The sequence below is a fragment of the Hakea prostrata genome, chromosome 9 (assembly GCF_041222555.1).
Source record: "Hakea prostrata isolate BN-2017 chromosome 9, UWA_Hpros_2, whole genome shotgun sequence".
Lineage (NCBI taxonomy): Eukaryota > Viridiplantae > Streptophyta > Magnoliopsida > Proteales > Proteaceae > Hakea > Hakea prostrata.
In genome coordinates this window covers 2,440,097-2,454,618 of record NC_142608.1, presented here as the reverse complement: position 1 = coordinate 2,454,618, position 14,522 = coordinate 2,440,097, and the positions used below count along the sequence as shown (strand labels likewise).

The window sequence follows — 14,522 nt, the reverse complement described above, 5'->3', positions numbered from 1 at the left end:
CTTTGAGCTCCAAGCTTTCTTCTACTCTCTCAGCTGGGTTTTAGGGACTTAGTGCAAGAAAGTGCTAAGTGCCGGCCGGTTGGCAGTCAATAACTAAGGCCGTAACGCTCATCTCCCCCCAAAAAAGGGGGGGGGGAGGGGGGAAAAGGAAAGGGGAGAGGGAGGGTCTTTTTTTTTTTTTTCCTCCTTTTTTTTTTTTCTCATTCTCCACACATACAAATCCCGCTCTGGTTGTTTGGATTGGTCTCCTTTCACCATGGTTTCAGTAGCAGGAGATTCTCACGCCAAAGAACCACCTTCAGCGAAGCAGATTTACTGTTCTTCCACAACCATTACTTCTAACGTCCACTGGACTCCTGGTCGATCTATGAGGACGATTCGTTCCTATCTCTTCGAGAACGATTGTTCATGCTCATTTCCTACTGCTGGTGGCATAAATTCCGCTTCCGCCACTGTTTCCGAGTATTTGTCGGATTCTGTGGTCGATTTCAGACTCAGAGAGCTCGCTGTGGAGAGCGACAGATCACTCAAGGCATCTGTTCCTGATTCTGATCTCCTCGAACTATCTCAAGCTTTCAGTGATTTCTCTGCTTGCAGTAGCGATATCTCTGGAGAGTTACAGAGGTTAGCTTGCCTTCCTTCACCTGATCATGTTCACAAATCTGACGATGCTGCAGATCTGGAAGTAGAATTTAACAGGGAATCCTTGCTGGAGCCGCCACGGTCAGGGTGTCTGCAATGTGAGAACATCACCTCGGAGATCATCGAAAACGCTCTTCCGGAGAATCTCGACCAAGTAGTGGAGTTATGTGTGGGAGGTCTTCGGTCATCGTCCATCTCTGTCAAAAGCTCGGCCGCAGCGAAGTTACGTGTTCTCGCTAAGAACAGATCTGAGAATCGAGCTCTCATTGGCTCCTCCGGTGCTATTCCCGCTTTAATTCCTCTCCTCCGTTGCAGTGATCCGTGGGCGCAGGAACATGCTGTAACAGCTCTGTTGAACCTATCTCTCCACGAAGAAAACAAAACGGTAATCACGGACGCCGGAGCAATAAAACCTCTCATTTACGTTCTTAAAACAGGCACTGAGGTGTCAAAGCAGAATGCTTCTTGTGCTCTTCTGAGTCTCGCGTCTATTGACGACAACAAGACCACGATTGGTGCTTGCGGAGCCATTCCACTTTTGGTTTCTTTAGTACTGAACGGGTCCACTCGTGGGAAAAAGGATGCGCTCACCACGCTCTACAAGCTTTGTATGGTGAGGCAAAATAAACAGAGGGCTGTATTCGCCGGAGTAGTGAATCCGTTAGTTGAAATGGTTTCAATGCAGGCGAGTGGTTTGGCGGAGAAGGCTATGGTAGTTTTGAGCAGCTTGGCTGCTATTCCAGAGGGTAGGTCTGCTATTGTTGAAGAAGGCGGGATTCCTGTTCTTGTCGAAGCAATCGAAGGTGGATCGGCCAAAGAAAAAGAGTTTTCTGTTTTAACGCTTCTGCAACTCTGTACGGACAGTGTACAAAATAGAGGATTACTGGTGAGAGAGGGCGGGATCCCTCCATTGGTTGCTTTCTCTCAGTCGGGAGCCGCTCGGGCGAAGCACAAGGTACGAATATGATCTTGCTAAAAACTGTAACTGACATTGACGACTGCGATTATTTTCTTTCGATTTCTATCCAAAAAGCATAATAACTGTTGAAAGCCTAGAGTTCACACATCCCTAACATGGTTCGCCCCATCTCTACCAGAAATCCGTGCACAATGCACATCCTCATCAACTCATCGGTTGGTGATGCTTTATGCTTCATTCGCAATCGTTGTACAGTGGCAGGGATGGATTAGTTGTTATGTTAGAGCACCCAAAATTCTCTGTCTTGTATCATCTAACTAACCGTCCTCTGCCGTTTGTTTTGCCCCCTCCATTTCCGGAAATGAACTAGTTCTAACTTCGAGATTGACCGTGTGACTTGTAGGCTGAAACATTACTTGGGTATCTTAGAGAACCGAGGCAAGAAGCATCATCTTCTAGCCCTGTGCAGAGGTAATGAAATCGCAATCAACAATGTGTTCCTGTGTTTGCTTGAATTTGTACATTTGTATAGTGTATAAACTAACATGTAGCTTTTATCTAACCTAGATTTCAAATGTGTGATTCATGGTGTCTATGGGAATTTGGGTTGTGATCTTGGGTTTTGTTTGGACAATCCAAATTTCTGTCATAACAGATTAAAAGTTTTGATTGAGGATTTAAGAGAGGGTATGTTGCTTTATGTTCAACCTTATGTATGCTATTGTAGTGGTACATTGTTAGGAAAGTATTGTGTGGGCAACAAAATGATTTGAGCTATATTCCTTTGTGAACATAATGCATGTCATTGCATACGGTGTGTTTGTTAACCCAAAGAAGGAAAAAAGCCGGGGGTGCATATGGTGTGTTTGTTCTGTAATCATGTAAGGAATTGGCAACACAGCAATTAAACCTTAATGTGTGAGTTATATCTTTTTGTTGATCCTATTGGCCAGATTCTTGCCTGCAATAGCATCACTTGGTAGCAAGCCCCTGCGCAGAAAGAATAGAAAATAAAAAAGGTAGAACACCCATTTCCAGCAAAAGGATTCCCCAATTTATAGATAGCAGAGCCAACTACAGTATTCCCCAATACATATATAGATAGAAGAAATTAGTATTCCCTAATCTATAGGTGGAAATACTGCTATACTTGACCTAGAGGGGAATCATGACTTAAAGAATGAAAACTGTTGTAAGATTCTTCATTGGACTGGTTTCATCTCGAGTGAGCTTTTCTCTCCTTCATCTGATCCTTTATTATTGAAAGGCCAAGGCTGGAAACCTCTCTCTAGCAATTTCTCGACCTCCTCAAATTGGAGACCTTTCGTCTCAGGTACATTGAAGTAGACAAACACCAGACTCAAGAGAGAAAAACCCGCAAACAGGAGAAACGTGTAGGCCGAGCCTATTGCCTGAGTTAAAGACAAGAAGGTCATACTAACAACGAGGTTTGATGACCAGTTTCCAACAGCAGCAAGTCCTCCACAAAATCCTCTGTATCTCAATGGGTATAGCTCAGAATTCATAAGCCAAGGGACACTTCCCATTCCAGGTGAGAAACAGATAATGTAGAACCCCAAGGCCACTAATGCTAAGAATCCAAAGCTGCTTGGACATCCTCTAGTGAACCATTCACCTCCATATTTGTCTTGGCATGAAGTCTTTGTTCCGTTGGTTACAACCAAACATGCACCAGGTTGAAGCTGAATTCAAAGTGAAACCATGAAATAACTTTTAGAGAATTTAGATAGTCAAATAATGGGAATAGATGAAGAGATACTTACGTGATTGCTGCCACTAGCACAAAACCCACAGTCCGTAGATCCCTTCAAGCATGTCATACAATTCCAAGTTGATGCATCTGCGGCCGTAAGGTAACGTGGACATGTACTATTTGCACCAAATTTGGTAGTAGAATCCAACTTACTAACTGTTGGAGCATGGATAGCAGCTAAATTAAACACTACAAATAGTGCGACGAGCCAGAATATGATTCCAAACAAACTGAGGATCAGCAACTTCCTCCTTCCGACTCTATCTACAAAGAATATGCTAATAACGGAACCCACAGTATTGAGGCCGGAAGTAAGCATAGACAGAGCCAGAGCTGTTGAATTGGATGCAAATCCAGCCAATTGAACTATGGTGGGACTGTAATACATCACAGTGTTGATTCCAACAAACTGTTGAGCAATTTGCAACCCAACACCAGCAATAAGCCCTCTACGTACAACCACATTACCCCATGCTTTCCCAATTCGAGTAAGCACACTACCACCACCGAAGCTCCTCTCATCAGCTATTTCATCTTCAACAGATTGTCGTAATGCCTCCACTTCGATGTCAACTTGGTCTTCAGGATATAATTTCCTTAGAATTTCAATGGCTTCCTCTGTTTTATTCTATATGCATGGGTATAGAAACAAATTGAGAGCTTTTGTTAGTGAGAGCATTAAGCCACATTTCTTTTGTATGATGAGAATAGATGGTATCTTAAGGTAGAGGTCGACTAAAGGTTCCAAAAATTATGTACATACTTGGTCTGAAAATTTACCACAAACAGCAACAAAAGATAATACCTTTCTGTAAAGCCACCTAGGGGACTCAGGAAGGGACAACATCAATATGAATTGAATAAGAGCGGGGAGTCCTGCCACTCCAAGCATCCAACGCCAAGTTCCATTGACCTAAGATTGGGACGGGGGAAATTGTTAGCCTAAATAAGAAAGTCAGTCACTTGTAATATTATTGCGAAACCAATTGTACCTTTGTGAAGGCAAGATTTATTAGGTATGACATAAATTGTCCTCCTGTAATCAACAAAGAATTCATGCTAACAAGGGCCCCTCTAATTCTAGCAGGAGAAGCTTCTGAAATGTATAGAGGTCCAGTCATGGAAGTCATTCCAACTCCCAACCCAACAAAAATTCTTCCCAAGATTATAACTCCAGGACTAGGGGCAAAAGCCATGATGACTGCACCAGCAAAGAATAGAATATCTGCTCCCAGAATTGACATTTTTCTTCCAAACCTGTCATTTATCCATCCACCAACTGCAGCACCAAATATTGCTCCTGCTACTGCCATGCTCACGATTACTTCCTATATGTAAAAGAAGTAGATGTTAGAAAAGGTGGGGGATTAGATTCAGATTATGTTTCTGTTCAATAAATGTGTTTGGAGAAAAAGGATTAGAAATTCTGCACCATACCTGTAAGATTGTTTTCTTGTTAACAGATGGAAAGTCATCTCGAATGTAAAGAAGTGCACCAGAGATAACTCCTATAAACCAAATTTTTTTTTTGGGGAGAGGGGGGGATAAAAACATTGTGAGGGAATTTAGTGGAAACTCTGATCGATCATTCATACATAGAGATTATAGTTCTCACTAGTTCACTGTATCAGTTGTCCCTTTCAAAACAAGTTTGATGCATTCTTACCTGTGTCATAGCCAAAGAGAACACCTCCAATACCAGCAGACAAGGCAAGGCGCATTATATAGGGATGCTTCCATGTTGTTGTGAAGCATTCTATGTATTCTGATGCTTCTGCTTTGTGAATCCCTCCTTCTACCATTTTTTGTTACTTGAGAGGACTAAAGGGCTCTATAAGAGAGGGTTAATTTTGTTAAAACTAGAGATGATGAGAATAATGCAGAAAGAATATAAGCTTACGAATTACAATACAGAACCTAACAAACAAATCAATTACATACAAACTCATTAAAGGAAGAAAAAGGAGGAGGAAATTACTAGAGCTCTTTGTTATTCTTGAGTCAATCAAAGTTGTATGGGACTTGTGGCTTTGTAGATTTTTCTAACCAGATGCTTCTTTTTTCTAATTTCCCCCCATTCTTTTGCCTTCTCTTTCCCCACTCCTCGTTTCTTTCTCTTTCTGTATTTTCTTCTTCTTCTTTTCTGCTTTTGTTCACACTCCTCTGGGTGATGAGAAGATAGGTAGTTTAGGAAGTTATTCGGATATTTATCCAATGGTACTCAATATTGTTGAAGCATCCTTTTATTCTTTTTGGCTCCGAGAAATTTGCTCTCTAGATGTGGCAGTTCACTGGTGAACCTCATTTTTAGGTATGGCCTCTAAACCTCCACCATTTTTAAAGTCTTTCGATCGGATTATCTCTTACGGCTAAGTTTACAACTCGGCGGTAAGCTTGAAGCCTGCCACGTATCTTTTACAACAGATACCTTAACGGTTTCCTAATGTTGTCAATTCTTTTTGAATAGTAGAAGAAACTATTGAGACCCAGGTGGTAGATTCTGAATCCATGTGATATTAACTGGTGGATTCCAAGCCAGATGGCGTTTGTTCATGGCAATAAAGAAAACAGAAATAGGTAAATAACACTAGGTGAGATTTCTAGACTTCGAGGACTCCTTTCTGTGTTTAGCACCACTAGTTTTTTCTTTTCTACAATTGGAGTTTGCAAGGTAAGCATTGGCGAAAACTTACTTAACTTGGATTATTAGTTTGTGGTCTTGCTGCAGTTGCAACTTGCGATGGCCTTTCTTGTATTGCAATCATCCATTTTGTCTAGAGAAACTGTGAAACTGAAAACTCGTAAACTTTTATTTCAAAACACGGATAAGACATGGCCGTTCAGAATAGCAGTTTTAGCTTGGGAAATTACAGCTTTGACTTGCTTCTGCACAAGTTATGAATAATTTTTTCCCCACGTGTACCTAATTTCGCACGAGGACTTCTGGTTGAAATTGAAATTTTCGCTCAAAATATTTAGTATTGTCTTATTTATCACTCATTTGAGTGTTAAGGTAAAATGTTATCACCTGTTGTTACTAGAGAACTGAAAGAACTTTGGAAAGGGTAGGGAGATGGTAAAATAAGGAAGACAATGCTACAGCTATAAGTAGATAATCCAAACTTGTCTGTAAAATATTAAGCCACCGCTCATCTTATTCAAATATAAATATAGGTAAAAAGACTTCTGTTTTTTTTAATACAAAGGGGCTTTCTTAAGTCAGGGGATAGGATATTAATATGTTTCAGTAGGGTCAAACCACGACCTCTTCACTAAGAGGTGTTGGTTTCAACTTTCAACCAATAGAACAGCTCTGCGTTGGCATAAGTAAAAAGACTTTATTAGAGTAAAACTAAGCAGTGGCGGAGCCACATTGGAGTCTATGGCAATGGCCCTTGGATTTTTTTAAATTTTGATTAATCCCATATTTTTTTCCTTAATTTTCTCATCTTATCTACAATGATCAGGTATTATCTCTTTATTTCTCAAATTATTTTTCTCTCTTTTTCACTCAGGATTTTCTAATGTTGTTCTTTTTTTCTCTTAAAATTTTCAATTCTATTAATAGCAATTTAAATCTTGTTAGAATTCAGCCATTAATTTTATTAGATCTAATTATAATCATTAAAAAAATTTTAATCCCTAAACTTTCTCTTAAAAATTTCAATTCTTATTAATAAAAAATTTAAATCTCGTTTAGAATTTCAGCCATCAATTTTATCAGATCTAATCAAGTTTTTGAATCCCTAATCAAATTAAATTTTAAATTTTATTAGTATGTTTAGAGTTTCAGCCATTAATATTAGGGAAGGTAATAGCTGAAGGGTTGTATGAATATCTTAGCTGAACGTTTCTAAATATCTACCATCAGATTTGGTAGGCTAAATTTGAATCGTCCAATAATTTTTTTTAGGTTAGTTATGTTAACCTTCTATCACCAGTTGCCATTTAAGTGACATTAAAGTTTCAAAATAAAAAAACAAACAAACAATGGAGCCTCTAACTTTAACCTTCTATCATCATCTCTTTGGAAACCATCAATGCTTGTAGGGGCTTGTTGAGATCTGTAGTTTTGGTTATTGAGTGTTCTTCCTTCAAGCAATTAGAGTTTTGGAGTTTTCGGTTGTGATGGCTTCTAATATTTCTTCTTCTTCCTCCATTCCATCATGGATTACTCTGAATGTGGTTCTGTCCCTTCCGCTAAAACTTACTGGTTCAAACTATTTGTTGCGAAGGATCAGTTTTCTTCTTTTCTGAAAGGCCATGTTCTCTTCTACTAACTTTGGGTAGGGGTTGGTTTTCAAAACATATGAAATCATTCAGAGTAACAAATATGTTTGAACCAGTAAGTTTCAGTGGAAGGGACATAATCACATTCAGAGTAATCCACGGTGGAATGGAGGAAGAAGAAGAAATATTAGAAGCCATCACAACCGGAAGCAACGAAGAAACTCAAGAACCAAAACCAATAACCAAAACCTTAGACTGAAAACTTCAAAAAACCCATTAAATATGTTCAAACCAACTTCAAGAACACCGGTTTTCCAAGGGCGGAGGTTACTCGATTTTCTCCTGTAAGTTAAAATAAAAAAAAATAAAAAAATCCGGTGATAACCAGTGAATATAAGTAACGGGGAAAAATCTAAAATCTTTAACGAACTATTCAAATTTAGTTTCAGCACATTTTAGCCTTAATATTATTATATCTAATCATAGATTGTTATCCCCATATTTAGTTAATAGACTTCAAGTCTATCTTTTTTTCATACAATTTCTTTCCCACCTTTTTCTTTCATGTTTCTTAAAGTTTTTCTCCAACAATTTTAGTCCCTATGCTTTATTTAAATATATTTTTTATAAATTACTTATAATTATGTTATCTATATTTTAGTCCTCTTATTGATTTACCAAAATTTTTTAATGTGGACTTTACAGTCTAATATAATAAAATAATTCATAGGTGAGACCTACAGTGGGTCCCGCATTGGCCCACATAATATGTATGATAAAAAATCATTAGTGTTCGACCGACGGAAGAGGTGATCCATACCCATTATTTGCCCCTCAATATTGTTGCTCCGCCCAAAAACAGAAAATACAACCAAAGAGTGAAGACGAGCCATTTAGCCATGCTCAAGACCTACCGGGTCCTCCAAGTTAAGAAGTCGACAACGAAAACTAAAACTTTAATCTGCACAAGTTATGGATAATTTTATTTCCTACGTATATCCAATTTTACACCACGGCTTCATGTTAAAATTGAAATTTCACTCAAATCTTTAGTATTCTCTTATTAAACAGAATATTTAGTATTGTCTTATTTATCACTCATATGAGTAGTCATATCTAGTGTTTGAGTAAAATGTTGTCCATCTATTGTCACTAAAGAACTGAAAGAAACCTTGGAAACAAAAGAAAAACGGTAAAATAAGGAAGACTATACCACAGCTATATGTATGAAGCTAAGCTAGACAATTTCTCTGAAAAATATTAAGCCACCACTCATCTTATTCATATAATTTATAGTGTGTTTAATTTGATTTTCCCACTTCGCCTTCCTTGGACCTATGTGCCTTCATTGATGATGACAAAGGAAAAAAAAAATTGGTAACAATTCATTCAAAGACAACTCAAAAGCGAGCTAAAGCAAGGCATCTAAGACACAAGCGTCTTGAAGCCAAGAAGTAGAAATCGGTCAAATCAACTTGCTCGAGAGAGAGATAGCCTTCCTAGCAAGGGAATCCACAACTGAGTTGGACTCCCTATAAATAAAAGAGAAAGAGCACCTAACAAACTTGATGCAAGGTACAGAATATCATCAATAATCACTTGAGCTTCATTTCTACAACCTCTTCCTTGATTCCTTAGGCTGGTAATGAGCTCCAAACAGTCCGATTCAGCGACTACTGCATCGTAGCATTCTCCGAGGGCATGGAGCACTCCATGTCTGAGGCCCAAAGCTTCACCAATAAAAAGGCAAGTGAACTGGGTTGGGAGGGAGACACCTAGTTTGCAGGTACCCATGTGGTCTACAATTACAATGCCGATTCCACTTGAATTCGAGCCTTTTTTTGTTTTAGCATCGGAATTGATTTCTAACCCAACCTTCTTGTGGCGCTACCCATTCATTCCCGCGATGGAAAGGAATAGTCTCTGAGAGTAGAGGTTGGTTGGGCACCCATAAATTCCTTGTGAGCTCTAACGGGTTGGAAGAAGCCCATCTAAAAGGAGAAAAGGAAAGGGAGACGAGGGTGAAATGACAACACTACCCATGAATGGCGATAATATATATAGTTCCTATGCTTTTGAAGCCATCAGAATTGGGTGAATCATTTCACCAAAGTAGATGCTTGTGCTGGGGCCACACTTGCCTCTGCTCCACCCTTCTTTCCCCACGGAGAACTCTTAGCCTTAAGTTTGTATCAACATCAAATTGAGACCTTCAATGGTTTCACATTTATGTAATTTGATTGTATTCATGGTTTTAGTCCATGGTCCTAAATAACAACCATACATATTTCATTAATAAAAATAATATTTCTGATACCAAACAATTCCTAGTAACAACATCATAGTCAATACCCATATGGACTAGTTAATTCACACCACTGACCCTTATCAAGAGTCAAGACCATATAGGCATAAAATTGTCTCTCTCTAAACCTTTTTCGTGTAGGATGGTTGAAAAAAATTGGAATCCTATTTAAGGTGTGTTTCATCATTTTGTATAGTAGTGTGGGACATAGTAACACGTTAGGGGAGTGGAAAGAAATGAGTGACATCAAGACGGAGAATCTTCGAATGACATCATATGATTATTAAATTATGAGATTCGATTAGTGTTAGAGTTTTAAATATTTTTTAGATTTACAGACATGTCATGCACATCAAATAAAAAATAATATTATAAAAATCTAGTTTAAAAAAAATCAATTTGATTTAAAGTATAAATACTTTGAAATTTGAAAAATATACAACCCACTAACACAAGGAGGCCACCAAATATGACTAAGTAATTTAAACTTTGAGGTCCCCCCACCCATCTATTTGAATTTATATATTTATTAATTATAAACGTACCTCATACTTGTCATATTTATCCATGTTTTGTTAAAATATCTGAGGAAAAGATATCATTTTTTTTTTCTTTAGTAAAATGAGAGATATCATTAAAACATGATGTATCAGTAAAAAAAAATTTCTACTCCTTGCAAGCATTCATTAGTTGTCGGGCTTTGCTTCAGTCCTGCACATTTAATGCGCCGGTCAAGCAAAGCATTTTGGGCCGTTAAATTGAAATTTTGGTTGAAACCAAAATTTCGATCTTTGTGGCTCAAATTTAATTTCAACCAAGATTTTGGATCTTACTGGTCCAAAATTTCACTTGATCGTTAATGTGCATGACCCGAACAAAATTATTAGGTATCAATTTTCATAAGCTCAAAGTTTCAAAGCGAACTCTATAATTTCCCTAAGTCCAAGGTTTAAAGTATCCCATGATACCATAAGATACTAGCCGATATGTATCTATATTTGACCAAACCGATACGATACATCTCGATACGTTTCTCCATTGAATTACCCTAAAATACATTAGCCTGAGTGATACAATACTCGATACAGAACAATACGTCTCTTAACGTCAAGTCAAAATTTTTCCATACAAATAGCTTGGGATTCAGAGCTTCCAATATCAGACATCAGACATCCTTCCAAAATGTTCGTCCTGTCATTAATCATCTTTGGTTTTGTATCAGATTAAAGTAACAGAAATACCAGAATTACAGTCAAGTTCACGTTTGCAATTTTATTGGATTTGGTTTGACTATAAATCAAGGAGCAGCTGAATGGGAAAAATGAAAATTAAAACAGCCTTCCCAAGATACAACTCCCAACTACTCACTTTTCTCGTCTGTTTCTCAATGATTAAACAACTTACTTTATCGGTAATTGGTCTTGATTGAGGCTTTCTGCGTTTTCTTTCTCCCCTGTTATGTTTGGGATCTTGACTTGCTTGTTGATCTTGCAGGCGCCTCTGTTTCCTTTCACTGCAACTGTCAATTTGGCTTTAGGGTTATTAATCTGAAGTTGCGTGTGCAGATTTTGATTCGGATTTGGGTTTTATTTCGTCTTTACTTTCTCCTGTCTCTTGTCTCTCTGTGCCGTGTTGCTTGACCATGGCTACTCCGATGTCAGCTCTGTCTCTGTTCAAGAATTCCTCTGTTGTCGGTGAACCCTTCAACCAGAAGCAGGGTTTTGCCTTCCAGAATTCAGGAAGTTTAGCGGGAGTGATCGGTCTTCGTGGAGAGGAAGACCCAGTTGCAGATTCTGAGGGTTTCATCGGTGCCCTTGAGGTGTACATACATCAAGCAAGGGATATCCAGAACATCTGCATATACCACAATCAAGATGTTTACGCCAAGCTATGCCTTACTAGTAACCCTGAAATGACTGTGTCCACCAAGATCATCAATGGAGGAGGAAGAAATCCGGTCTTTAATGAGAATCTTCAGCTTAAAGTTCGGTCTCTAGAGTCAACCCTCAAATGTGAAATCTGGATGCTAAGCAGGGTCAAGAACTATCTTCAAGACCAGTTACTGGGTTTTGCACTGGTGCCTATTTCTGATGTTCTTCTGGGGAATGGCAAGTTAGATCAAGAATTGTCTCTCTCTTCCACTGATCTCTTCCATTCTCCAGCTGGGTTGGTCCAACTGTCGATCTCCTACTCAGGAGCATCACCAGAAGTCTTGGCGGTTCCTACTACAAGGATATCTGTGAATGCAAAAGCTGATGCGTCACCGGATTCTGAAATAATCGACTCAATCCCCTGCGAATTCGATAAGATCGAATTCCCAGATCCTAGGATCGTTAATGAAAACCAGCAGATGGTTTCTGAGTATTTTGGGATTCATTCTCCTTTGGATTCCCAGAGCTCTGGCAGTTTTGCCACTTCAGACACTGATAATCACATCAGTTCCAACATAGGTGTTGGTGATCAAGTTGTGGAAAGTTTCTCATCGAGCAGTCTGGATTCCCTTGAAGTTCACAAGAGTGAGACTCCTCCGAGTAGTGTTTCAACTGACTGGTCTTCTGGTGCTTCAATTACTAGGAGTTCTCAATCCTCAGTGGATGATACTCTAGGAGACAGAAGATCTCCAGATGAGGAACACCGATCTCCTTTAAAAGAGAAAGGAGCCGACGATGGAGAAGCAGATAGTGAAGCTTCTGGTGGAGTGCTTAGCAGCTCAATTTCGAAGCCTCTTGTAAGCTTAAAGATGGAACCACAGCCAATGATGGTGCAGCAGGATATCGTAGACATGTACATGAAAAGCATGCAGCAATTTACTGAGTCTTTGGCAAAGATGAAGCTGCCTCTAGACATTGAAAAAGAGAATTCAAACTTGGGCTCTGCAACTTCCAAGACAAACAACGATCAGAAATCTGCCACTTCAAAGGGCACTGGCTCCAAAGTGTTCTACGGGAGCAGGGCTTTCTTCTGAAGTTTGGTTAGTTTGATGGGTACATATATCCCTCACTATAAGATTTTAGAATCAAACACTGATATTAGTATTCAACTTTGTTATGAGTATGTAGAGGAGCCTTACCTTTTGTATGCTGGAATACTCTCAGGTGATGGGGAGACATGACTTTTATGTGTTGCAACTTTTGTCATGTCACTATTACTGTCACCATGTATTTCATTAGTCTAAACCATCTTTTCTTTTGCAACATCTGGTTTCTGTATCAAGCATTAGCTTACTTTTTGTTTAGTCCATTCAAAAGCCTGAGAAATGAAAAAGCATAAACAGGATTAATATGACAGGGAACACTCTCCCTCCCCACCCCAAAACCCCCAAAAAGTAAAACAAAATCCTCATCCTGTCCTGTCCTGTGCAACACAACTTCAACTTGGCACTTCAGTTACTTCATTTACTTTGCATATACCTCTTACAAATTCATGCAAACTGCCCAACATCTAAGTACACTTTTCGGAGTCCAGGCTTCTAAATAACCTTTGTTTTGTGCTTCTTTGATCCTTAAATATATAGATGAGTCATTTCTGAGCAGTTCTTAAATCCAGTTGTAAGTCCTTTCCCAGGGATGGACTATTACCTCTCTATTGTTCCTTGTACTCATCCAATATCTGTCTCTCATTTCTTGACAAGATGAGCAACTTCATTCCTCAAATATGATCACTTTTCCCATACCAGTTGCTAATTGGACTTCTTTTTTAAGAGGCAAGGTTAACAGTTAAATGAGTTTCTTCAGTAGATGGAACTAAGCACCGTTATCATCTTGCAGCAGATGGCACCTCTCTGATTTTCAATCACATGTTTTTCTTGCTTGTATTCGTATAGCATGTGTAGATGCAATCAAGTCATGCTAGAAAATCCATAACAAGTGTCTTTGAGTTGTTCTCTGTTTTCATAAAGAAGTTACATGCAGAAATTTATTTTCTTCAGTTTCTGATGAAGCTCTGTCAATAGTCTCTGTTCACAGTATCTCAGCCCTTATCTCCTGCCTTTTTTTCTTTTTACTTCTCCCCCTTTCTGGTATTATTCTTGGATCTTCTGTTTGAAGTCTCTGATTTCCTGTTGAATTATCTTTAGCCTCTGAAGGAACTACATCAAACCCCTTAGCTATTTACCATGCCATCTGGTTTGTACCAGTAATGAATTATTGTTTTGAGTCATCTGAATCATTCTGGAGTGAATACCATTTCAAAAGGAAGATTATACAGATCAATATTATCGATGCAATACTTCTTGGAAGCTATTATTCATGTTGAGAAGAAGCTGTCTTCACCAAATCTATGTTAGTTTAGACCATCTGTACAGTCAATTGTGAATCCCCTTCTTGGTTCTTGTTTTGTTAGTTGATATCTTGTTTGTATAAATACTCCATTCCTTGATCAATAAAGTGTTTAACAATTCATAAGCTTCTACAACTTGATACATCTATGGTAGAGTCAATCCCAACTCCTGAAATGGATTTTCTTCTGTCTGATGCTGGATCGCAAGTATCCTGAGAACCAAAAAAGCTATCTCGAGGAACTGAGTGCAACACCTGTTTCAACTGTTAAAGAGGCATGAACTGTATTTTTTCTTGGGGGGGGGTTACTGGGGATGTCTACACATTCTGGCGACAACTCTGGATTGTCGAAACTATGAGGTCCTTGAAGAATTT

At 38.7% G+C, this 14,522-nt stretch overlaps 3 protein-coding genes across 3 annotated transcripts; 2 read left to right on the top strand and 1 right to left on the bottom strand.

Annotated features, from left to right (window-relative positions):
• The first annotated feature begins 203 nt into the window (after positions 1-203).
• LOC149004020 (uncharacterized) lies at positions 204-3,715 on the top strand. The gene is made up of 2 exons (XM_089168372.1): positions 204-1,597; positions 1,965-3,715. The coding sequence occupies exons 1-2, from the start codon at positions 257-259 to the stop codon at positions 2,034-2,036; spliced, it is 1,413 nt and encodes a 470-aa protein (XP_089024498.1). The 5' UTR covers positions 204-256; the 3' UTR covers positions 2,037-3,715.
• Positions 2,764-5,377, bottom strand: LOC149004019 (inositol transporter 4-like). The gene is made up of 7 exons (XM_089168373.1): positions 5,314-5,377; positions 5,002-5,166; positions 4,773-4,843; positions 4,328-4,663; positions 4,141-4,248; positions 3,346-3,963; positions 2,764-3,264 (listed from the first exon to the last, which is right to left on the bottom strand). Exons 2-7 carry the CDS (start codon positions 5,135-5,137, stop codon positions 2,764-2,766), a joined length of 1,770 nt encoding a protein of 589 aa, XP_089024499.1. The 5' UTR covers positions 5,138-5,166; positions 5,314-5,377.
• Positions 5,378-11,020: 5,643 nt separating this feature from the next.
• Positions 11,021-13,882, top strand: LOC149004018 (uncharacterized). Its single transcript, XM_089135547.1, has 2 exons — positions 11,021-11,281; positions 11,365-13,882. The coding sequence occupies exon 2, from the start codon at positions 11,513-11,515 to the stop codon at positions 12,833-12,835; it is 1,323 nt and encodes a 440-aa protein (XP_088991673.1). The 5' UTR covers positions 11,021-11,281; positions 11,365-11,512; the 3' UTR covers positions 12,836-13,882.
• The last annotated feature ends 640 nt before the right edge of the window (positions 13,883-14,522 follow it).

Excerpts from the sequence above, each read along its gene's own strand:
- LOC149004018 (XM_089135547.1), top strand. The coding sequence starts at position 11,513 with ATGGCTACTCCGATGTCAGCTCTGTCTCTGTTCAAGAATTCCTCTGTT.
- LOC149004019 (XM_089168373.1), bottom strand. The coding sequence starts at position 5,137 with ATGGTAGAAGGAGGGATTCACAAAGCAGAAGCATCAGAATACATAGAA. Across the intron at positions 4,844-5,001 it reads TCTCTTTGGCTATGACACAG|GAGTTATCTCTGGTGCACTT; the intron begins GTAAGAATGCAT and ends TTTGGTTTATAG. Across the intron at positions 3,964-4,140 it reads CTAGGTGGCTTTACAGAAAG|AATAAAACAGAGGAAGCCAT; the intron begins GTATTATCTTTT and ends CCATGCATATAG.
- LOC149004020 (XM_089168372.1), top strand. The coding sequence starts at position 257 with ATGGTTTCAGTAGCAGGAGATTCTCACGCCAAAGAACCACCTTCAGCG. Across the intron at positions 1,598-1,964 it reads CCGCTCGGGCGAAGCACAAG|GCTGAAACATTACTTGGGTA; the intron begins GTACGAATATGA and ends TGTGACTTGTAG.